At 40.8% G+C, this 25,993-nt stretch overlaps 1 protein-coding gene and 1 long non-coding RNA gene across 2 annotated transcripts in view; one reads left to right on the top strand and one right to left on the bottom strand.

Annotated features, from left to right (window-relative positions):
• The window catches only part of LOC134344356 (cullin-1), a 128,827-nt gene that overhangs the window by 30,361 nt on the left and 72,473 nt on the right, over positions 1-25,993 (bottom strand). Inside the window, exons 9-16 of the mRNA XM_063044004.1 lie at positions 15,989-16,119; positions 14,290-14,397; positions 12,448-12,554; positions 8,454-8,502; positions 3,871-4,002; positions 1,439-1,556; positions 712-788; positions 473-604 (exon numbers count right to left, since the gene is read on the bottom strand). Coding sequence (XP_062900074.1) covers positions 473-604; positions 712-788; positions 1,439-1,556; positions 3,871-4,002; positions 8,454-8,502; positions 12,448-12,554; positions 14,290-14,397; positions 15,989-16,119 — 854 coding nt within the window. The remainder of the gene's footprint in view (positions 1-472; positions 605-711; positions 789-1,438; positions 1,557-3,870; positions 4,003-8,453; positions 8,503-12,447; positions 12,555-14,289; positions 14,398-15,988; positions 16,120-25,993) is intronic.
• LOC134344357 (uncharacterized) lies at positions 15,142-25,988 on the top strand. The gene is made up of 3 exons (XR_010017423.1): positions 15,142-15,154; positions 20,796-20,884; positions 23,800-25,988. It is a non-coding gene; the product is annotated as an uncharacterized LOC134344357 (long non-coding RNA).

Consider the following 25,993-nt stretch of genomic DNA (forward strand, 5'->3'; position numbering starts at 1 on the left):
TCCACAATGCTGCTTGACCACTTGGTTTTTATTTCAAATATCCAGAATTTGATATATTTTTCTTTTATATTTATTGAGACTGATTGGAAGGACATGATAAGTAAAGACTTTCAAAAAGAAAGGAAGACAGGCATTATTCTGGAAAATATTTTGTTTGTGTGTAAACAGGCTTCTGTCCAACAAACTGCTGACAATCACAATTTTGGAAATTGCCCTCTATGGTCTTGTCATCAGAGTTAGTTAAATGTAAGAAAAAGTAACACGCCCTGTCAACCTAAGAGCCTCCTTTCTCTACAGGAAGATGCATTATACACCTCATTTGAACATTTCCATTCTGAAAAAGAAATTATAGGAATTACAACATCTTTGAAATTAGCTCACTTGAATCTTTTTTCCTAGCTAGTGCGAAATAAATTTTGTGCCAATACTCAACACTTGTCATTGTTACTTAAAACTATTTCTCACACCTCACCTGTAAAGTATATCGATTCTTAAAGCAGTTTGTGACTAGCTCTCCTTTAGACAACTGGTAGAGCCAGGTCAATTTCCGACCACTGTGCCGACTGGCATAGAATGCTGTGAACCTCTGGTAACTCCTTTCCAACTGCAATAACACAAAGCTGGTATTTATTTGATAATTTTATTAATTTTTACTATTGTTTATAAAACACAATAACGCAAAATAAGCCAACAAAGAAAAATCAAATTTACCTCAGACGGAAGTGCAAATGTACAAGACTGCTGAAATGGCCAAGAGCCGGAGCTTAAAACCTGAATACTGAAATCCACTGAAGGGGAACAAAAAGACAAAAACATTGAATTAAAACATTAAACTACAACCAAGTTGAAGAAAGACAGCAAAATCACAAGGAAATAAACCTCAAATATGCAGGCCCTAGATTTATGTAGGTGCAATACAGATGCTAAAAATTTTTTAAATGAAATAACATTTGTTGAAGTTTTAAAAGTGGCAATAATCCACAAGCAGATTCTATCCATTTAAAAATTCTGCTAAACTGTAGATATGAAGATTTCTGAAACAAATTGAAATGTTCCCACATTACTAATTCTCCACCTGCACATTTCTTAATAAAAGTTCTGAATTCGGAATGAAAGTTTGACCTTTATATTTTGACCTTGTTACACCTTCATTTCTGTATTACTGGGGGAGGGAGAGTATATTACCAGAAAACAGTCTTCGTGATCTTCTGTAATGCAAAGCCATGTACGTCATCTACACATGTGCCAAGAAATGCATACCGAAAAGTGTTTTATTTATTTTTCTTTCAGACTACTTTTATAGGAACAAGTATTTAATCTGTTTTAGTCTGCAAATTCTATGAGAAAAAATTTCCGTTACCCACTGTAAAATGAGACTACATAAACATTCTGTGTACTGAACAAACTTCACAGATTATCACCCACAACATATACTTACAATCAAGTGGTTCTGAATTAGACAAATGTTTTTTGAATTGTTCATTCAAGTCTTTGCTCACACCAATATCCTGAAACATCCGCTGTAGTTTAGAGGTATACTCAAAGCCACAGGCTTGCTTAAGTAGAAAGGAAACAAATAATCAGGTAATTTTAATTAATCCTAGTGTTCAGATACACCATTCAATAAATATTTTCTAGGCAATCCTACTTATATTATAATTCTACAAAATCTGTCGAACAGTAACACTAATCAAATTTTACACTGCAATTAAATACATGCTACAAAACTGTAAATAAGAAAAAGTGCCAACAGCAATGATAAACCCCTCAGCCAAAAGATTGTGCCATGAAAGAGGCAATCAAAAAAATTATCACGTGTCAGTGTATTTCAAAGCAACTCCCAAGTCAGCAAGTAGTTCAAGTGTTCACTGAACACACAGCTCAGATTTTACTAGGCTTTGCCAGCATCTCTGCATGGAATTGTCAGCATTTATTCTTCAAGTTTGTGACTCCTGACAAAAACTGGAGATCTTAAACATGCTGGTCTTGGTTTGCTTGCAGCTCCTGCTTTACTCATGGAGTCCACGCTGGAAATCTACTCTGAGGCTACGTCCACACCATGCCGGATAATTTTGAAAACAAAGCTTTTTCTCTTTGTTTTGACCCTCTGTCCACACTGAACCGGCGTTTTTAGCCCCCGAAAATGGAGATTTTCAGAAACGGTCTCCAGAGTGAATAAATCTGAAAACGCCTACTATCCGTTGCAGTGTACACGGGGTAACCGGAGCTTTTTAAAACCGCTGTCATGACGTGCCGGAACAGATGGCGGCAGCGCGGTATTTCATTGTTTTCTTCTTATTATTTTTATCCTTATTATTACTACTTTATTGTTTAGAGTGCATAATCATCACAGCGATATTTGATTCTGCACTTCGCAGAACCTAACAATTTCAGAACAGATGGCAACGAGACTGAAGCCAGGAGAGTTGGAAATGTACTCACCAAATACTTCGACCCATAGCTTACTGAATAAATAAGTATACTCACTTTGCCCTGTTTTCTGTCCTTGCTTGTATGAAGATAAGGACAGAAAATACACTGCGCCACCTCCAGTTTAAATTCCATGCGGAATATTTTGGAGGATCGAGGATCAAGAACCAAGAACCAAGGTGGTTTACCTACTTATGCAAGTACTTCTCTGAAAATAGATGGGTAACAGCCTAATGTAACATTGTATGGAAATACAAGATAACACTGAAGCAGTCATGTTTTATACATTTAACAAGGTGCTTTATTAATGCAACAGTCAGTTTTTCAATGTTCGTTGTCAGCCGGGTCATACTGCCTGTGAATTCCCTATCGGCTGCCTCCATACACTCCAGTATTTGTTTTTTTTTAAGTTTCAAGTCCTCCTGCGCGACAGCCAAGAGCAATTCCTTTTAAGTTTTTCTACTCTGTAACTGGACAAACGCGCACCAAGTATATCGTTTCCTCTTCGCTTGTTTTCTGTGTGCCCTGCGCATGCCCAGTAGGAGGAGATTCGCCCAAATATCTGCCTAATGTGGATGGAGATACTTTGAAAAACACTTAGTGTGGACGCCTGTCGAAGCCGGCGTTTTCAAAATTATCCGGCGTAGTGTAGACGTAGCCTCAGATTTTGTTCTGGGTTAAACCCATTCACAATCTACAAACCTATTCCCCCGCAAATGAAGATTTTACATCTACATGAAGGTAGCACATAAGGCAAGCTACTTTTTCTTTAATTATTTGTGTTTGCAATAATGTCTTTAATTATTTAAATACTTTAGGTGTTTTAGCTTTCTTTTTTTTACTTTGGTTAAAGCTTTAATTTTTTTTAAATACCTTTATATTTAATGGCTCTAAAATGTTTCCCAACTTCAAAGCATTCAGAGGCACAAAAACACCTGGACAGTTAAGAGATATGACAAAGATGGGAGTGCTTTTGCTGTCAGAGCTGACGAAAGATTAATGGGAGGCCTGCCCATATGCCAGAGTTGCTTTGCAGAAAATCTCATTGGTCTTGACATTCTGGTTAAGGACAATTTTACAGTTGATATGCTTCAGCAATAAGCTCAGGCACCTGACTTCATTCAGCAAAACCTTGGTCAATTTCATTGTCAGAACATCAAAACTGTGCCACTGACTCAGTAATTTTTCACAGCAACATGAAAATAAGACACTGTCAGAAGCACTTGCATCATGAATTTGGGCAAGACAAGGCTTTACACATCAATTCTAAATTATCAACTCAATTGTCCTAATATTAATGACAAAAAAGCTGATAAAGCTCCACTGATAACTTCAGTGCTTGCTGTGAAAGTGAAACAAATCAAGAACATTCTAATTTTCAATCTTAAAATTAGCAAGAACACAAATGGAAAAATAAAGTTTGAAGAAAACTGAACTGACCTTTAGTTTGGAGATCATGCTCGCTTCTGCATCATCACTTGCACTGTTCTGATGAACCAATCTCTTAGCTAACATCTTGGCATAGAACTTTTGAAACACATCTTTGTCTTCAATATACTTAAATACCACCATCTGAAAATTGACCAATTCAATCAATGCTTCTTATAAAAATGAAAGCATATTTATATCCATATTTATAGACATTTGACAGATGCAAAATCTGTCAATTTCCTAATCAGAAAAGTGTGTCATCGATTTGATTTTGGTGCTTTCTCATTTCCTTCAAGACTCATTTATTCCAACACCTGCCACCATCCCCATCCCCATCCTCAGCTTGTCTTGCTCCGTCATTGTTGCCACCTGCCATAATCTGGCCTTGGCAATAACAAAATAAGCCCTTAGTATCCAAATGATTGAATTTCTTTATATTAAAATTTTTTTAAAGCTCCAGTGCCCCACTGGGTACACAACAATGCATCAAGTATTCCACTCCACACAGCTATGTACGAAATAAAGTATCAAAATCAAAGATCAGCAGACTGATCGGCAAGAAAAAGTTTGTGAACCCTTTGCAATTTCTGTATTAATTGCTCATAAAATGTGGTCTGATCTTCATCTAAGACACAATATGAGACAAATGCAATCTGCCTAAATTAATAACACACAAACAATTCTACTTCTCATCAATACTGAATACACCATTTAAACAATCAGTCTTGGTTAAAAGAGTATGTGAAACTCTGGGATAATGCCTTCCACAAAAGCTCTTTGGATAAAATGAGATGAGACTGGAGGTGCTCTGCCTATAAAAAAGGCACACTAAGTCAGATTACCGACAGAGCCTGTTCTTCTCAAGAAAGATCTATTTATGTCACCATGCCTCGATCAAAACAACTTTCAGAGGACCTTAGAAGAAGAATTGTAGAGATGCATGAAGCCGGAAAAGGGTACAGAAGTACTTCTAAAAGACCTGAGTGTTGAAGTCTTTGTTCACGTGTCCACTATAAGAAAAACAATGAACAAGAATGGTGTTCATGGAAGGACACCACAGAAGAAACCATTGCTCGCCAAAAAAAAAAGCATTTTTGCACATCGAATTTGCAAAAGGCCACCTGGATGCATCACAATGCTTCTGGGACAGTGTTTTGTGGAGAGATGAGACAAAAGCTGAACATTTTGGCAGAAATGCACATCGCTATATGTTTGGAGGAAGATGGGCACTGCACATCAACACCAAAACTCATTCTAACTGTGAAGCACAGTGGAAGGAGCATCATGGCTTGGGGCTGCTTTGCTGCCTTCAGGTCTGGACAGCTTGCAATCGTTGACGGAACAATGAATTTAAAATTATATTAAGATATTTCACAGGGTAGCAGTCTGTCACCCGCATCTTAAAAAAAATTAGGTAATGCAATAGTCCAAAATGCAAGAGTGAATTAACAATAGAATGGTTTAAAGAAGAAAATTTGTGTTTTGGAATGGCCAAGCCAGAGTCCAGATCTTAACCCAATTGTGAATCTGTGGCTTAACCTGAAGAGGTCTGTTCATGCAAGCCATCCCAGATATATTGACGAACTATAATGGTTTTGTTTGGAGGAATTGTCTAAAATTCCTCCTCGCCGCTGGGCAGGTCTAATCAACAGCTACAGGAAAGGCAGCATCTATAAGAAGAAGTACAGTTGACGTTTTGGGTCGAGACCCTTCATCAGGACTAACGGAAAAAAGAGGCAGTAAAAGATTTAAAAGTGGGAGGGGGAGGGGGAGATCCAAAATGATAGGAGAAGACAGGAGGGGGAGGGATGAAGCCAAGAGCTGGGAAGTTGATTGGCAAAAGGGATACAAGGCTGGAGAAGAGGGAGTATCATGGGACAGAAAGCCTTGGAAGAAAAAGGGGGAGGGGAGCACCAGAGGAAGATGGAGAACAGGCAAGGAGTTATTGTGAGAGGGGAAGAGAGAGAAGAAAAAATTATAAATAATAAATTAGGGATGGGGCAAGAAGGGGAGGCGGGGCATTAACGGAAGTTAGAGAAATCAGTGTTCATGCCATCAGGTTGGAGGCTACCCTGACGGAATATAAGGTGTTGTTCCTCCAACCTGAGTGTGGCTTCACCTCAGCAGCAGAGGAGGCCATGGATTGACACATCAGAATGGGAATGGGAGGTGGAATTAAAATGTGTGGCCACTGGCAGATCCTGCTTCCTCTGGTGGACATAGCGTAGGAGTTCACCAAAGCAGTTTCCCAATCTGCGTCGGGTATCACCAATATATAAAAGGCCATATCGGGAGCACCGGACGCAGTATATCACACCAGCAGACTCACAGGTGAAGTGTTGCCTCACCTGGAAGGACTGTCTGGGGCCCTGAACGGCAGTGAAGGAGGAAGTGTCAGGGCAGGTGTAGCACTTGTTCCGCTTACAAGGATAAGTGCCAGAAGAGAGATCGGTGGGAAGGGATGGGGGGGACGAATGGACAAGGGAATCGCGTAGGGAGCGATTCCTGAAGAAAGCAGAAAGTGGGGGGCAGGGGAGAGGGAAAGATGTGTTTGGTGGTGGGATCCCGTTGGAGATGGCGGAAATTACAGAGAATTATTTGTTGGATATGGAGGCTGGTGGGGTGATAGGTGAGGATAAGAGGAACCCTATCCCTAGTGGGGTGGCGGGAGGATGGGGTGAGCGCAGATGTGCGTAAAATGGGAGAGATGCGTTTGAGGGCAGAGTTGATGGTGGAGGAAGGGAAGCCCCTTTCTTTAAAAAAGGAAGACATCTCCTTTGTCCTGGAATGAAAAGCCTCATTCTAAGAACAGATGCAGCGGAGATGGAGGAATTGAGAGAAGGGGATGGCATTTTTGCAAGTAACAGGGTAGGAAGAGGAATAGTCCAGGTAGCTGAGAGAGTCCGTGGGCGTATAGCAGACATCAGTAAACCAACAGACTCACAAGTGAAGTGTTGCCTCACTTGTAAGGTCTGTTTGGGCCCTGAATGGTGGTCATCTATTGCATCCGGTGCTCCCGGTGCGGCCTCCTCTACATCGGTGAAATCCGATGCAGATTGGGGGACCGCCTTCATCGAGCACCTCCGCTCCGTCTGCCAAAACAGACAGGATCTCCCAGTAGCCACCCACTTCAACTCTGCTTCCCACTCCCATTCAGATTACGTCCATACATGGCCTCCTCTACTGCCATGATGAGGCTAAACTCAGGTTGGAGGAGCAACACCTCATATACCGTCTAGGTAGTCTCCAGCCCCTTGGTAGGAACATAGAACACTCCAACTTCCGGTAATTCCCTCCCCCTATCCCTATGTCACTCTGCCCCCTCCCCCAGCTGCCTATCACCTCCCTCTTGGTTCCGCCTCCTTCTACTACCCATTGTGTTTTCCCCTATTCTTTCTTCACCTTTCCCGCCTATCACCTCCCTGCCTCCCCTCCCCCACCCCTTTATCTTTCCCCTTACTGGTTTTTCACCTGGAACCTACCAGCCTTCTCCTTCCCACCCTCCCCCCACCTTCTTTATAGGGCTTCTGCACCTTTCCTCTACAGTCCTGACGAAGGGTTCCGGCCCGAAACATCGACCGATCTTTTCCACAGATGCTGCCTGACCTGCTGAGTTGCTTCAGCGTGTTGTGAGTGTTGCTTTGACCCCAGCATCTGCGGATTATTTTGTGTATAACATATCTAAGTCTGCAGACAATGCAAAGACAACTGGGAAACCAAGTCATGAGGTGAACTGCAGAATCCGCAGGTTAAGTATGGAGGATAAAGATACTGGCACGTGAAAAATACTGAGTGGTCAGAGTTTGGTGGAAATAAGGTTGAGGCACAGGAGATGTATCTCAGACAATACAAAACCTAGAGTGCAACAGATGAAACAGAAGGTAACCTAGAGAAAGGTGCCAATTATGTAGATTATCAAGGGAACGTTAAGAGTTTTTTTCCAGTGATCTAATGAAATTGCCAGATTAGGTGGTTTTGATCTTCATGGCACAATCCTCCACAAACCCTTCACAGTATCAGAACTAAAAGTGGAAGAAAGGGAGGAATGTTTAAAGTGATGAAGGGAATGCCAGTGAAGCAGTTCTGTTTAGGATCGCGATGAAATGCTGCTGATGGACCACTGAAGGTAAATGGAGAGCATTCCAGCATTCCCGATCTGCTCTACTGAGTGTAGAGAGCTCAGGGTTGTGATATAATCCACTTGTAGAACAATCAATCTTTGATCTGCTCTGGTAAGTATGTGTTCTATGCCTAGAGAATTATTGGTTTAACTGTAATTCCCAGGCCTCCCAGTGAATGATTCAGTCATGGCAAGTTACTTAATGTTATAGGGAGGTGGTTCGACACTGTTGCCTGTAATTCTGTGGCAGAAATATTATTTATGTTTTAATAGTCAACGCTTAAGGTTATTTTGATCTTGCTTATAGGCATGATATTACACCCAATGAACAACTTAGTCTGTCGAAAAACTAAGTGGAAAACATTAAATATTTTGTTAAAAATGAAAAAAATAACTGTTCACTAGTTGTAATATAGATACATTAACTGATAATACAACTGATAATACTACCTTGGCCATCTAAGGTACTCACCACTTGATTAAGTGTGTCTTCAAGCTCAGCTTCTTCAGGATTCTTGGAGCTGCAAAGCACAAATTTAGCTGCCATCATTAAATCAATACACCACAAAAGTTATAACCGCAGATCTTACGAACCTTGAAGCATAACAAGAATCAAAAATACATTCCCAAGGAGTGATGATTTTATTGTTCCTCTATGTTAAGATAATGTGCTGGAACATTTTGGGAAATGTTGCCAGTTCTGCAGCATTGTGCCACAAAAGTGCTATCTAGTGAGAATTTCATTGTGCCAGTCCTTAGTCTGCCATTCATGCTGAGATTTTCCTGACTGTATTCCAGTATTGCTCTCCCTGGAATCCAATGGTGGAGCATAAACTTTAATGTAATTCTTCAACATGTGCAAAGGGCAATCAGCCTGTTAGAACCTGTACGAGGCAGGAACAGCAAATTCTTTCACTTTATGGCCCAGTTGCATTTGGGATCAGCAGGACTCTGGACAGGAAGGAATTATGGATCATCTCTGCAGAAAGTTCAGATCCAATTAAAAGCATCCAAGGAACATTATTTAAAACAGTAGAATTATATGAGGAACTATAAACTGAACAGTAAGTACTAATGGGCTATTCCTCTATCCTAGTCCTCAAAGCAGACAGTTTTGAACATAGCGGTGCTTGTAGTTAACAGAGTAGTTCACCAGTGATTCTGAACTCACACCCTAGCAGTTAAACTGATGCCATCCCCTTCTTGCAATTCCTCCGTCTCCGCCGCATCTGCTCTCAGGATGAGGCTTTTCATTCCAGGACGAGGGAGATATCCTCCTTTTTTTTTAAAGAAAGGGGCTTCCCTTCCTCCACCATCAACTCTGCTCTCAAACGCATCTCCCCCATTTCACACACATCTGCTCTCACTCCATCCTCCCGCCACCCCACTAGGAATAGGGTTCCCCTGGTACTCACCTACCACCCCACCAGCCTCCAGGTCCAACATATTATTCTCCGTAACTTCCGCCACCTCCAACGGGATCCCACCATTAAGCACATCTTTCCCTCCCTCACCCCCCGGCTTTCCGCAGGGATCGCTCCCTACGCGACTCCCTTGTCCATTCGTCCCCGCCCCCCCCACCCCTCCCCACTGATCTCCCTCCTGGCACTTATCCTTGTAAGCGGAACAAGTGCTACACATGCCCTTACACTTCCTCTCTTACCACCATTCAGGGCTCCAGACAGTCCTTCCAGGTGAGGCGACACTTCACCTGTGAGTCGGCTGGGGTGATATACTGCGTCCAGTGCTCCCGATGTGGCCTTCTATATATTGGCGAGACCCGACGCAGACTGGGAGACCGTTTTGCTGAACACCTACGCTCTGTCCGCCAGAGAAAGCAGGATCTCCCAGTGGCCACACATTTTAATTCCACATCCCATTCCCATTCTGGCATGTCTATCCACGGCCTCCTCTACTGTCAAGATGAAGCCACACTCGGGTTGGAGGAACAACACCTTATATTCCGTCTGGGTAGCCTCCAACCTGATGGCATGAACATCCACTTCTCTAACTTCCGCTAATGCCCCACCTCCCCCTCGCACCCCATCCGTTATTTTTATATACACATTCTTTCTCTCACTCTCCTTTTTCTCCCTCTGTCCCTCTGACTATACCCCTTGCCCATCCTCTGAGTTCCCCCCTCCCCCCCTTTTCCTTCTCCCTGGGCCTTCTGTCCCATGATTCTCTCATATCCCTTTGCCAATCAACTGTCCAACTCCTGGCTCCATCCCTCCCCCTCCTGTCTTCTCCTATCATTTCGGATCTCCCCCTCCCACTTTCAAATCTCTTACTAGCTCTTCCTTCAGTTAGTCCTGATGAAGGGTCTCGGCCCGAAACGTCGACTGTACCTCTTCCTAGAGATGCAGCCTGGCCTGCTGCGTTCCACCAGCAACTTTGATGTGTGTTGCTTTACATATTAAATCCAGTTTGATGTTATCAATTTTACCTCACAAACATAAACATAGATTCACGCTCCACTCTCAGACTAACAATCTGAGAATGTGAAAGATACTTGGGTGTCGATTAAATTGACAGTTGTTCTTAGAACAAATGTGAATGTGATGCCACTCAAGAAAGGACCATATATCTATTATTACAAAATAAGGAAAGTTTCAATAGAATTGCACAAAACTATGTTGGGTGGGAGGATGCTGATCGCACCAGAAGGAGAAATTATTTTCACTTAAGAAATAAATTTCAGAAGTAACTGAAGAAAACGCGGAGCTTAGGAGAATGATGGCGACTAACAGCAACTCCTTCGCTTGCATCCTTGAAAACGGCTCTATTACTATCTTTGATATCTCTTTTTTTCCCTTTTCATGGTTCTTTTGAGTTACCTGCTGATTTTGGTTCTTTGTGGAAATAGGACTCACTCTCAAGGCCTCACGACTGGCCACTTTTCGATATGCCAAGGATGTGACCTGGAAGACTAGCGTGCCTTTATGGTGCCAGATTTTCATGGCTCTGGAGACAAGTGGATTCAAAACTGGTTCCGCTGCCTGATGCCTCTTGGGAAATGGAAGATCGTAAGCAGCGAGCTGGCTACTGGCTGTGTGCCCAGAGACCCGAGTTCTTTGGGCACAGAGCTTGGAAAAAGTGAAGCAACAGCCTTTTAACACCATAAATCAGCAAGTTGCTTTGTTATGTCTCCCCTCTCACTGTGAAATGGGGACACCTCTTTTTCCCCTATTAGGGAGAGACACAGAGAGCCTGTGGTATGTTGAATTCCGGGTGAACAAATAGTCTTTGAGGTACTGCTAGTCTGTGTCTTTATTGATACTTTGCTGCACACGTGAGTGCTCGGTGGGTGGGTGGGGGGGGAACCGCCATTGCTTTTTTGCTGGTGGAGGAGGGGGGTTGTTGCTTTGCTGCTGCTTATGTGTGGGGGGGAGATGGGGTCTTTGGGGTTCTAACGTTTAACTGTTATTCATTCTTTGGAGCACTCCTCTGTTTTTGTGGATGTTTGCGAAGAAAAAGAATTTGAGGATGTATATTGTATACATTTCTCTGACATTAAATGTACCTATTGATATTTGCAACCATTACAAGTGGGAGACATTTTGCCAATTTGCTTTGCTTGAAAGAGTAGTTGTCATAAATTCTCTGGTAATCTTCAGAAAAAGTTATCCCTCATATATTCAGATGAAGGTTTCGAATTTTAAAGGAAGAATCAGGGTGGAAAGAAACATGTAGTCCTTTCTTAAAGCTTGGTCAAAAAGTGAATGGAATAATCTCCTGTGTTGCTTGTATGCAACAGTTTTTTATATTTTTGCCTATACCTAATTTTCAACAAACATCATTTAAACAGACTGGGGCAGATCTTTGTCTGCTCAAAGCTTGTCAGGCACTCATCCTGGGGCTTTGAGTGGAAGACTTTGCTCAAGATGATGCTACTGCTTCTAACTGTGTCCAGAACACAGTCTTCCACCGGGAGCCAAGCCAAGTTAATTGTTGAGACTGGATAAGATTGGTTGTTTCCTGAAGTGGAGATTTGAGAGGCAAACAAAATAATAAGATGCGTACACAAGATGGAGAAAGAGAAATATTTCCACAAAATGGAGAAATCAAAAATTGAGGGTGCACAGGTTTAAGGCAAGTTACAGGAGATCTGAGGAAAAATTTCTTTCCCTGGAGGACAGCTACAATCTGGAACATGTTGCCAGTTCTCTCACAACATTTTAAAAGTGTCTGGACAAGTACTTTAAGTATCAAAGGAATAGAAGGCTATGTTTCAAGTTCTGGTGAATGGGAGTAGTACAGTTAGGTAATTTGGCTGGCATAGTGGACGAAAGAGCCCACGTCTATGCTGCACAACTTAATTTTGAGTGTGGGGGACGGAGGATGAGGAAACATACTTCCAAACAAAAATCTTCCTTACTTTTCTTTAGTTCATGGGCAAGTATGAAACTCAATTTCAGACAAGGTAGAAATCTTGCAATGACTGGTTCACTTTCCCAAATTCTCACCTTTTCTTCAGTAGAGAGTCACAGTATCGTGCCAATAATTCTGGAGATTTACTTGATGACTGAGCCATTTTTGTGACTGCATTATTATTTATGAAACGGCCACAAGCCTGCAATTACACCAAAAAAATAGAATTTTCAATACCTCTGTCAAAATGGCTGCTGGATGTTTACCACTTCAACTAAAATATTATCAAGTACCAGATGACAGTTCCAAATCTCGATATTTAACATTCTTACTTCAATTCTCATCTATTGTACTATGCATCTTCAACTTTTTAGCAATCTGTCAGGATATAAACAAAAGGTTCCCTTTCAACAACCAAAGTCATTATTTTAGAATTTGATTCTGGTACGCTTCCATTCTATTCTAATTTATTAAATGAAAACTTAGATTACTGACTAACTCAGGAACCTCAAGCAAGTCTGAACATCCTTTTATCATTTTTAGGGAGCAATGCTGGTATCAGGTTATAAATCACCTCCATTTATTGTTTGTTTCCCATCCTTTGATACCTTTACCAACAAAATTCTACTCTGAATAAACTTGAAATTTTCAATTTCCCCCTACTTCCTCAATCCAGCCACTTTGAAATGAATAAGTATAAATATTGTGGCAAATATGATGCATAATTAACTCGTGTACCCAACAATACCTGGGCATGATAATGCATACCCAAGTTGCACAACACCATTTTGCACCACCTGCTACAGAACCATCAGTACCTGGAAAGGAATGTTTTTAAGATGAAGGCTACCACAGCATAAAACATCCGTGATACTAACACCTGATCCAATGCACAGGATATATTCCATATCAGACATTTTATGGTGATCTGCAGCCCGCAAATTGACAAGTGATATGTTTCTATGATAATTTTCATTTTTTATATATTTAGAAAGAAGAAATTAGTTGGATAAGGGACCAAGATATGTCATCAGTAGCCAAATTCACTTAAATATCAGGCACAGTATATCATCCTATTAGTTCTATAGCAGAACTTATTTTACAGAATAATGCATGTTATTATTACCCTGATAGAATGGTTCCTGACCCTAGAAGTGTTTTATTTTCGTCAGTGGTACCAATTAAAAGGAGAGTACTGACAAACTCCGCCAAGTTTACAAACTGAACACCAGCTTAGATGTAGTGACCTGAGCTAATAAAACAAGTAGAAATCTTCAGTTAAAATACAATTCAATTACTACTTCAATTGCAACCCTGAAAGCATTACCAGACTCCACAGCCCTCAACTTTAGCATTAAGGGGAATAGGAGTTGGAATTAAGGAACCAAGTTGTCTTTTTACAAATGTTTCTTTTTGTTTCATCATTTTCTAGCATGCTCCCCACATCATGTCACCCCATCAACATTCTTCACTTAGCAACAAAAGCAATAACTTAAGTGCTGTAAATCTGAAATTAATACACTAAATGCTAGAACTAGGTAGCATCCCTCTACAGAAGATGTTAACATTTCAGTTTTTCATGTAGTTCATTAATTCAGTTTCCCCACCACAGATTAGCCAGCTGGTTGTGTAGCAGCACCCGCACGGAATTTCGAGGCGAATGATCCTGGGTTTGAATCCGGCTGGCTCCTTGCCTGCTGGCGTTCCTTTCTATCAGTGCTGAGTTGAGCACTGAGCTCGCCTTGTAAAGACAGAAAAATGCTAAAGAAATGGCAAGGTTGCTGCCCAATGCACCACAAGGCACAGAGAAAAACAATTACAGATATCATCTAACTAGCATTTTCTATTTGAATTTTGTCCTTACCCTAACTCTGCCCAACATTATGAATGGAAACACTGTTTTATTAGATGTTATTGCAATAAAATAACCGCCTTACCTTATCTAAAGCAGCCACAAAACCAGCATCATTGTTGAAAGCTGACATCACTAATGCATTATACTTCTTATGAACATCCAGAATTGTCTGTACATACATCTTGGGATCCTGAGTCAAAATATAATAAAAACATGAATAATGTGAACATAGTCAATCAAACCTGAAAGGCCCAGTCTAAAACTTATTCTTTGATGTGAACAGCTTCTTTAAAAACAAGGCTCCATAACAGTTCATTTGGAACAAGACTCCAAAGGACTAAAAGTTTGATAACCCAGGCCATTGTATGGAGACAGGTAGTGTGGAGATGGAATGGGAAGTTGGCAGCGCATCCACCTACACAGAAGTCAATTCAGCGAGTGGTACTGTAGCTCATTCTGTGGGAGCACACTCACCTGCTCCTGGCCCAGTCCCATTTTCCAGTCGCCCCACAGAATGGGAAATTTGATTTTAACATACTCTGATGGAAATTCCATGCTCTACTGCCACTGTGCACAGCACAATTAATAGACATGGGAAAATTAATGCAGATGTGCAATGACACTACTTGTTGTACACAATCCTGTGGTTAAATCAGCAACTCTGAATTCCATCCAGTGAGAAGCAATATTTGAGGAGTCTGGCATTTGACAAAGTGACAAGTTAGCTGCACGGACTGTTTAAAAAGGAATCACCTACTTTATGCTTTAAACTCAAATCTAATTTGGGCAGAAGATATATACATTTAAAGTAATCAGCATGATTGCTCGTAGGCAACACCAAGACAACTGCACTGCTCCAGAGAGTACAATATGAGGTCATTCTTACCCTAGGCCATTACGCACTATAGCTGGGAAAGTGATGACACCCTCCTGTTAGACTGTTTGAGGTAACTTATTATTCTTTCATACTTCTAATATTAGTATATTTGTTTATCTGCGCACTTGTAATGCTACTGTGATAATGTAATTTCGTTTGCAGTCAATACATTATCTATCTATCTAAATAAGAGGTGTGCAACCCTAGTCATGTGAGGGACAGAGGGAAAGAGCAGGGAGTGAGAGTGGGAAAGAGTGGGGGGGGGGAAGAGTTGAGAGAGGAGAGTCCATGATATAACAAAGCAAAAAGAAAAGCTGATCCAGTTATTTGCTGAAAGTGAATTTTAAAAAAAATAGATGAGCATAAGGAAAACAATAAAAGATGGAGGATGTACACAACCAGGTAAAAGTTCCCATAAAGTGGTTTAAACTCCACATCAACAAAGGTGTAGAATTGTCGGAAGGGTTGAAGGAACAAACTAAATTATTTGCTGAAGAATTAGGACTGGATTATGAATGTGATTACAGTGAAGTGTGGCTTCAGCATTTCAAGCAGCAACATGGCATAAAATTTCATGCAGTGTGTGGTGAAAAATGGTCTGCAGACAAGGAAGCAGCTGCTGAGTTAGTTAATGAGTTTGCTAAGAGGTATTTATTTATTTAATACAAACTTAACCACCTGTGATTCTGCAAAATCGCTAATTTGGCACTGCACGGGTTCCAATCATTCTGGATTTGTGGAGCTCAACCTGTATGGGTTTCTTATTGGAATTTATTGTGTTATTATGCATTGCACAATACTGCTGCTGCAAAACAACAGGTTTCATGACATATGGTAGTGATGTTAAACCTGATCTGATGCTGATTATAAATCAAATTTAAAACAAAAACAATTAATAACTCACATTCAGAGCAGCTTCTCCACACTTCTCAATGGCAGCCAAGCCCTGGTTATGGATATGTGTTTCCAGAAGTTTCTTCAGCTCCCCAAGGCCATCTTGGATTCGAGACACTAAGTTATACATTCTACCCAAGTCTGGCAAAAAGTAAAAGAAGGAAATCTGCTTATTTACTTTTTAATAATGAAATTGCATATGCTACTTACTTATCACCAGGGACATTATTACTTTGCTCAGCATAATAAGTAAGATTATTCTAACAGCTTGAAAGATTAATGGAAAGTGCACATTAAAATCTATAATCATATTGAACCAACCATTAACTGTCACTAAAAGGTTTACATAATATCATTTGTGTGTAGAAAAACATGTTAATATTAGAAAAATTACACAACCCTTGTATTAGATTTAGGGTAATAACCATGCTTGGCATTGTGCAAGTCATACAAAAAACTTCCTATGTCAACAATGCAAGATTTTGTATTAGAGTACATGAACTATTTGCTATGTACAGCATATTGTTTAAACAGCCAAGTCTCCTATCATTATACAAGGATACCACACTTGAAATCAAATCCCAAAATTAAACAAAATGTCAGTATTACCATAAAATCCTACAATAGCATTCCAGAGCCTACACAGATGTGAACCTAGCTAATTCCTAATTGGATAAATTGGGTTCTGCGTCACTCTTCATACACAACAATGCTATCCATGTAACTAATGAAAGGCACAGCTATGCCTTTTAATGATAAACTGGATAATTCAATAATTATCCTCCTTTGCCTCCATTACCACAAGTAGTCACCTTCAATCCTCCAAAATATTTAACCACACATTGTACTAATCACAAATACTTCACAATATCTCATAATTCAAATGACTACCCCAGAGCATTTGGCATAGCCTCTATCACAGTCAACCAGACTAACATTCCCTCTCTTGGCCTCCCATCACTCACTTCTTTTAAATCAACTTTCTGAAATAGAGTCTGGAGATAATCAGGAGAGAGAAAGGGACAGAGGGAAAACAGGTTACCTGATACGGGAAAAATCAATGTTCATGTCATCAGGTAGTGGACTACGTTACGATGCTCCAGTTTATGTCTGGTTTCATTTTGACAGTGGAGGAAGCCAAGAACAGACAGATAGGTGGAGAAATTGGAAGGAGAATTAAAATGGCTTACAACTGGTAGCTCTAGATAGCCACTGTGCGCAATGTGCAAAAATATAAAGCAATTGCATAACCCAAGCCTGATGTAAAGGAGACCACACAGAGTATCGAACACAATAGATGAGGCAGAAGGAGCTAAATACAATAGGCTGGATTTGTTTTCCTTGGATTGGAGAAAGCAGAGATGGGATAGGAGCAGTACAAAATTGGAGTTTAGAATGCACTGCATGAGAGGGGCTGGCTGCAGAGACTCTCAACATTTAAATATTAGATGAGTACTTGAGGAGCCAAGGCTTAGAAGCTATAAAACAAATGTTAATAAATGGGATTAACATGGATAAGCACAATGGTTGGCATGGGCAGGGTGCATCATAGGGCTATTTCTGTGTTGTATGACTATGATTTTACATATGCAATTGAAAAAATTTCTATTCCAATTTCAAACGTTTGTGTGGAAAATACACTGCGTAAAATTTAATCTCGTTGTAAATTTGGACCTATCCAGAATGTGGGCTACAAATTACAACTGGAGATAGAAAAGGCAAGTAAAAAGGTCAATATTGCAATAATTATGGGGGATTTCAATATGCAGGTAGAATTTGAAAATCCAGTTGGTACTGAATCCCAAGAGAGGGAATTTGTAGAATGCCTATGAGATGGCTTTTTAGAGGAGCTTGCTGTTGAACCCACTGGAGAAATGGCAATTCTGGGTTGGGTGTTATGTAATCATCTAGATTTGATTAGGATGCTTATTGTAAAGGAATCTTAGGAGGCAGTGATCATAGTATGAGAGAATTTACTCTGCAGTTCAAAAAGGAGAAGATAAAACGAATGCATTAGTGTTACAGTGGAGTAATGGGAATTATAGAGGTGGGAGTTACAGAGGCACGAGAGAAGAGCTGGTCAACGTTGACTGGAAGGGGACATTAGCAGGGATGACGACTGGTATTTATGGGGGAAATTCAGAAGGTGCAGGATAACTATATCCCAAAGATGAAGTAGTATTCTAAAGGGAGGATGAGGCAACTACGGCTGACAAGGGAAGTCAAAGATAGTGTGAAAACAAAAAGAGGGCATATAACGTAGCAAAAATTAGTGAGAAGTTAGAGAATTGGGGAGCTATTCAAAAAAAAAATCAACAGAAGACAACTTAAAAAACCATAGAGAAAAGATAAAATATGAAGTTAAGCTGCTGCTCTAATTGTTATATGGTTATATAATATAAAAGAGGATACATTATTTATAGAAGAGGAACAAGAGTGGATATCGGACCACTGGAATATGCTGCTGAAGAGTTAATAATGGGCTGCCAAGAAATGATGGAGAAACTTAGTAAGCATTTTGCGTCAATCTTCACTGTGAAGGACAGTAGCAGAAGGTCAGAAATGATTGTTATTGCTATTACTAAGAAGGTGCTTAGAAAGCTGAAAAGTATAAAGGTAGGTAAGTTACTTGGACTGCACCCCATGGTTCTGAAAGAGGTAGCTGAAGAGACTGGAGATTTGAGTAATGATCTTTCAAGAATCATTAGATTCTGGAATGGTTCCTGAGGGCTGGAAAATTGCAAATGTCCCTCCACATTTCGGGAAGGGAGGAACGCAGAAGGAAGGAAATAATAGGCCTGTTAGCCTGACTTCAATGGTTGGAAAGATCATCATTAAGTCTATCATTAAGGATGAGGTTTTCCGGTACTTAGAGGCACATGATAAAATAGGCCAAAGTCAGCATGGTTTTCTACAAGGAAAATTTTGCCTGACAAATCTGTTGGAATTCTTTGAGGAAGTAACAGGCAAGATACACAAAGGAGAGTCAATGGATTTTGGATTTTCAGAAGGCCTTTGACAAGGTGCCCCATATGAGGCTACTTAACAAGAGCCCAATGAATTACAGGAAAGTATTAGCATGGATAGTACACTGCCTGAACAGCAGGAAGCAAGGAGTGGGGGAAAAAAATGAAGGGGACTTTTCTGTTTGGTGGTCCACAGGGGTCGGTGCTGGGGCTGTTTCTATTCATGCTGAATGTCAATGATTGGGATGAAGGAATTCATGGCTTTGTGGCCAAGTTTACAGAAAATAGGAAGGTAGGTTGAGGGGCAGGTAGCAAGGAAGCAGGATGTCAACAGATTGGGGAATGGGAAAACAAGAGGCAGGTAGAATATGATGTAGGGAAGCACATGATCATGCACTTTGGTACAAGGAATAATGGCATGGAGTATTTTCTAAATGGAAAAATTCAACAAGGAACTTGAGAGTCCTTGTGCAGGATTCCCTAAAAAGGTTAACTTGAAGTTTGAGTCAGTGGTAATGAAGGCAAATGCAATGTCAGCATTCATTTCAAGAGCATCCACTAGTCAGTCCACACTTGGAGTACTGTGAGCAGTTTTTGGCCTGTTATATAAGAAAGAATGTGCTGGCATTAGAGAGGGTCCAGAGGAGGTTCATAGTAATGATCGCAAGAACGAAAGGGTTCACATATGAGGAGTGTTTGATGCCTCTGGGCCTGTACTCGCTGGAGTTTACAAGAATGATGGGGCAGCTCATTGTAACCTGTCCAATATTGAAAGGTCTGGATAAAGTTGATGTGGAGAGGATTCCTATCGTGGGGGAGTCTAGGACCAGAGGTCACAGCTTCAGAATTGAGGGACGTCCATTTAGAACAGGGATGAGGAAATACTTCTTTAACAAGAGAGTGGTGAACCTGTGGAATTCACTGCCACAGACAGCCGTATAGGCCAAGTTATTGAATATATTTAAGACAGAGGTTGATAGGTTCTTGATTAATTAGGGTGCCAAAAGTTACAGGGAGCATAGGGTTGAGAGGTAAATCAGCCATGATAGAATGAAAGGGCAGACTCTATGGGTTGAATGGCCGAATTCTGCTCCTATGTCTTATGGTCCATCACCACTTTGTTTGGTAAGCTTCAAGGACAATTAGTTATCCAGTTTCACTGGAGATAGCAAACACCAATTTGGTGTCCACTTTGCTGAGAACACCCATTCAGTCAAGGGTGACACCAAGTTTCCAGCTGTGCTTCATCTTAATTCTCTTTCTCCGACATCCCATTCTGGTCTTCTTCACAGTTCTAACCACATCCTCCTAAGTTTGAAGAACAACACTTCATCTTACATCTGAACTGATGACAGTCTTCCAGCTCAGTTGTGAATTCCATAATGTCATACAACTCATTTTTTGACAGTATCAGAACTGGTCAGTCCTACTGTAGGGATATCCATTTTGAATATTAACTGTTTTTCTCTCTCTCGCTCTGCAGGTACTACTCCATCCACTGGACACCTCTAGGGTTCTCCCTTTGGTTTCAGTAACAGCTCAGATATTCAGTACTGTGCAAAATCTTAGGCAAATGTAAAAAGATTCTGTAAAGTGAAGATGGTTTCAAAAATAATGAGGTTTGTAAATATCAAAAAATTACTATAAAGAGCAAACAGGAAAACACAATCAAATTAAATCAATATTTGGTGCGATCACCCTTTGCCTTTAAAACCGTACCAATTCTCTTAGGTACACTGTTGTGCAATTTTAAAAGAAAAAATCAGCTGGTAGGTTGTCCCAAGCATCTTGGAGAACTTGCCACAGTTCTTTTGAAGATTTTGGCTGTCTTGCTTGCTTCTGTCTTTCCAGGTAATCCTCGACACCCTTGATGATGTTGAGATCAGCGCTCTGTGGAGGCCATAACATATCCTGCAGAACTCCTTGCTCTTCTTTTTGCTGTAGGTACAGCATTTTTATAACCTTGGCCCTGTGTTTGAGACCAATCAGATACCTCCCTGATGGTATTGCGTAACGGATGAATCAGAATCAGGTACATTATCACCGGCATGTGTCGTGAAATTTGTTAACTTATCAGCAGCAACTCAATGCAATACATAATATAGAGGAAAAAAGTAAAATAATAATAAATAAATACGCAAATCAATTACGGTATATGTACACCGAACAGACCAAAAATCATGCAAAAAACAGAAATAGTATATATTAAAAAAGTGAGGTAGTGTTCACGAGTTCAATGTCCATTTAGCAATCATATGGCATAGGGGAAGAAGCTGTTCCTGAATTGCTGAATGTGCACCTTTAGGCTTCTGTACCTCCTACCTGATGGCAACAGTGAGAAAAAGGCATGCCCTGGGTGTTGGAGGTCCTTAATAATGGATGCTGCCTTTCTGAGACACTGTTCCTTGAAGATATCCTGGGTACCTTGTAGGCGAGTACCCAAGATAGAGCCAACTAAATTTACAACCCTTCGCAGCCTGCCCCACCCCCCTATACCAGACAGCGATGCAGCTTGCTAGAACATTCTCCACGGTAGATCCACAAAAGTTTTTGAGTGTATTTGTTGACATACCAAAATTTCTTCAAACTCCTAATGAAGTATAACTGCTGTCCCGCCTTCTTTACAACTGCATCAATATGTTGGGACCAGGTTAGGTCCTCAGAGATCTTGGCACCCAGAAACTTGAAACTGCTCATTCTCTCCACTTCTGACCCCCCTATTAGGTATGTGTTCCTTCATCTTACCTTTCCTGAAGTCCACAATCAGCTCTTATGTCTTACTGACGTTGAATGCAAGGCTGTTGCTATAATACCACTCTATTAGTTGGCACATCTTGCTCCTGTACGCCCTCTCGTCTCCATCTGAGATTCTACCAATAATGGTTGTACCATCAGCAAATCCATAGATGGTATTTGTGCTATACCTAGCCCCACAGTCATGTGTATTTAGAGAGTAGAGCAGTGGGCCAAGCACACACCCCTGAGGTCCACCAGCGTTGATTGTCAGCGAGGAGGCGATGTTATCACCAATCTGCAGCATCGAGGATCCATTAATTCTGACCATATCACCAACTCTATTTGCAGAAATGCAGCCGTAAACGTGCAAGAAACCTCCACCATGCTTTACTGTTGGCTGCATCCATTAGATAGATTAGGAGACTGGGCAAGAAAATAGCAAATGAAATACAATGTTGTAAAATGCATGGTCATGCACTTTGGTAGTAGAAATAAATGTGCAAACTATTTTCTAAATGGGAGGGCGGGGAAATCCAAAAAGCTGAGATGGAAAGATGTAAAGGTTAACTTGCACATTGAGTCAGTGGTGAGGAAGGCAAATACAACGTTAGTATTCATTTCAAAAGGTCGAAAACACAAGAACAAGGAAGTGATGCTGAAGCTTTATAAGGCACTGGTGAGGTTTCACCTTGAGTACTGTGAACAGTTTTGGGCTCCTCATCTAAGAGAAGATGTGCCAGCATTGGAGAGGGTCCAGAGGAGATTCACAAGGATGATTCTGGGAATGAAAGGGTTATCATACGAGGAATGTTTGATAGCTCTGGGTCTGTACTTACTGGAATTTAGAAGGATGGGGGGGGGGGGTGGAACCTTGAAACCTTTCGAACGTTGAAAGGCCTAGACAGAGTAGATGTGGAAAGAATGTTTCCTATGGTGGGGGAGTATAAGACAAGAGATTACGACCTCAGGATAGAGGGGTGTCCATTTAAAACAGAGATGTGGAGAAATTTCTTTAGCCAGAGGGTGGTAAATTTGTGGGATTTATTACCACGAGCAGCTGTGGAGACCAGGTTGTTGGATGTATTTAAGGCACAGCTTGATAGGTTCTCAATTGGACACAGCATCAAAAGTTACAGGAAGAAGGCAGGGGAGTGGGGCTGAGGAAGGAAAAAAGGATCAGCCATGATTGGCATGGCCAAGTGGTTAAGGTGTTGGACTAGTAATCTAAAGGTCGCAAGTTCGAGCCTCAGCCGTGGCAGCGTGTTCTGTCCTTGAGCAAGGCATTTAACCACACATTGCTCCTGCATGTTTATAGCCCAGCAGTGGCGGTTGGTGCAGTATGGACAAGACAAGAATGGTGGAGCAGACTCAAAGGGACAAATGGTCTAATTCTGCTATGTCTTATGATCTATGTGGTGCTCTCCAGCTCCTGTATGGACAAATTGGCAGCTGTTTGAGCCAAAAATTTCAAATTTTGCTTTATAGTCCGTAGCACTTGCTGCCATTGTTCAGCACCCCAGTCATAGAACATAGAACCTAGAGCACATTACAGGCCCTTCGGCCCACAATGTTGTGCCGACCATGTAACCTACACAAGAAACTGCCTAGAATTTCCCTAGCGCACAGCCCTCTATTATTCTAAGCTCCATGTACAAACATTTGTACCTATGAGTTTCTTAAAAGACCCTATTGTATCCGCTTCCACCACCGCCACAGACAGTGCATTCCACGCACCCACCACTCTGTTTGAGAAACTTACCCCTGATATCCTCTCAGTACCTATTTCCAAGCACTTTAAAACCTTCATGTTAGCCATTTCAGCCCTGAGAAAAAGCCTCTACCTAGCCACACGATCAATGTGATCTTTTGCACCTCAATCAGGTAACCTCTCATCCTCCATCAATCCAATGAGGAAAAAGCCAAGTTCATTCAACTTATTCTCATAAGGTATGCCCTCCAATCCAGGCAACATCCTTGTAAATCCTCTGCATTCTCTCTATAGTATCCACATCCCTCCTGTAGTGAGGTGATCAGAACTGAACACAGTACTCCAAGTGGGGTTTGACCAAGATCTTATATAGCTTTGTGTCTTATATAGTCTTTGTGTTTTTGTGCATAGGTGAATCACTTGGCTCTATTTCTACTTCAGAGGAATGGCTTTTTGGCAGCAACTCTTCCATGAAGAGCACTTCTTACAAGACCTCTCCGGACTGTAGAGGGGTGTACTTTGGTTTCAGTGGTTTTTGTGAGTTCAGTGCTGACTTAGTCATAGTCATAGTCATACTTATACTTTATTGATGTCACATTGATGTGTCTTTCATCTGTTGCACTCAGTTTCCGTGGCCAACCACTATGTTTCTGGTCTTCAACCTTGCCTGTTTGTGCTTCTTCAGAGCAGTTTGGACAGCACATCTCAGAGCTACTGTCTGGCATAAAATTTCTGCTTGCTGATGCAGGATGACCACCTTGTGTCTTGCTGCTACGCTCAACCCTTGCCATGGGTAAGAATTGATGATTTGAAGGTTAAAACTGTCACACCTGCCCCATCCTTATCTTTTAGTTTGGTTGCCTTTCGCCCAGATTGATTCCTTCTACACCTGTTTCAGTGAATTGGTTTAGTTCATTCAAATTATTATGTCATTGATCATCAGCAGCAGTTTGTTATATTTGTTTAATCACGCATTGGGCTATATACCTACAAAGTAATCAAGTTTCTACTTGAAAAGTGGTCTATTGCTTCATAAATTACTTTCTTTAACAAAACAAAAAATCCTCTGTAACATTTATTTTTTGGAAAATCAATGCTTGGAATTCTAAAATTCGCTCTTTTCTACTAACACACTAATATAGAAGACACCTAAAACAAAATTTATATGAAAAATCTAGGGCATTTGTCTTTTGTATGTAACGCCTTGATTAAGATTTTTACTGCTATGCTGTAGGTATTTCTTTTTAGCAGTTCTATAAGAGCAGTCTGTTCTGCTTTCAGCTTGTTTTGGGTTTGAGCTGAGATAAGAGGCTTGTTGTTCAACTTAGGAATGTAGTGTCAGCCAATCAGGATGGTAAAATTAGGAGAAGGTTCTAGAGAATGCTGGGAGGAAGAGGTCTTCATTGGCAGGAGCCGGGAGAAGACAGGAAGGAAGATGGTGGAGGATGCCATCCCTGTTGCACAAGGTGCTTTGTGCAGATGTACGGCTTCGAGGAGGAAGGACCAATACACCCATGGGAGAGCCCGTTTGTTCAAGATAGATTTTGAGCAACCTTCAGAAAGTGGTGTGTGCTTTCACGCAGACTGAGGGTCCAGCGTATGTGTAACAGACAAGTTCAAGATTTGAGCTCCACCATGTGGCTGTTTAAGTATAATGAGCCCTTCTTGTTTTTTTCTTTCTTTCCTTTAGTAGCTGTTTGCTTAAGTCAGCATTCTTAAATATATTTCTGATTAATTGTACGCAGTGGTTGAACTGCTATTTCTTGCCGACAGGCGATTTCCGGGGGTGGTAAATCACACAGCATTCACACAAACCAGGGTTTTGGTGGGTGAGACATCCCAACCTCATGGATTTGGCGGGACCAGCCTAGACGTAAGTCGTCGGAGAAATGTGGGTTTCTTGTTGCGGAGTTCAGTGGCTGTTAGCAAGGAGCTAATGAGCCACATTTCCAGAGACTCCCAGTAAAAAAGGGGTTTCATGTACAATACTGTATATTCCAAAGCTTTTACAGATTATTTCATTATTATTTCTCTCCCTAACTGACCTATCAATGTACAAACCAGACAGCTCCAGTAAATGTCACCTGGATAATCCTGGCTTCAACTTATCAGATATTTCCTTTGCCCTGTCAATCCCTTACCCACCATTTAAAATAATTTTTTTTTTTAATTTCCCAAATCATGAAGGATCTTTAATCTCTTTCTACTTCCACATATGCTGCATGAACTGCTACATACAGTATTTCTAGTGTTTTTTTAAAAATAAATTACATTTCCGAGCAGTTTGACTTTCCAACATGCTTTCGCTTCCATTTTCCCAAAAATTGTTTCTCTGTCCTTTAAAGGCTTCATTATCCATTTGCCTTTACTAATTTTCTATTTCAACTGAGGAATGAAAGAAGTTTACTTATTAATGTCATAACATGATTCAGCCCTGTAAGAAAGACATCTGTAATAAAAGGTAAAAAATATTTCATGTATCAGAAATTCTCAAAGCTGCCTGCCCAGGTTCTAGATAGATATACAAGGAAAGAACAGGAGAAAAGGGAAATTGTGCCAATCTGTAGTGTAAATATTCCTACTTTCATAATAAACAGGGGTATTA

Source organism: Mobula hypostoma, chromosome 3, assembly GCF_963921235.1.
Source record: "Mobula hypostoma chromosome 3, sMobHyp1.1, whole genome shotgun sequence".
Classification (NCBI taxonomy): Eukaryota; Metazoa; Chordata; class Chondrichthyes; order Myliobatiformes; family Myliobatidae; genus Mobula; species Mobula hypostoma.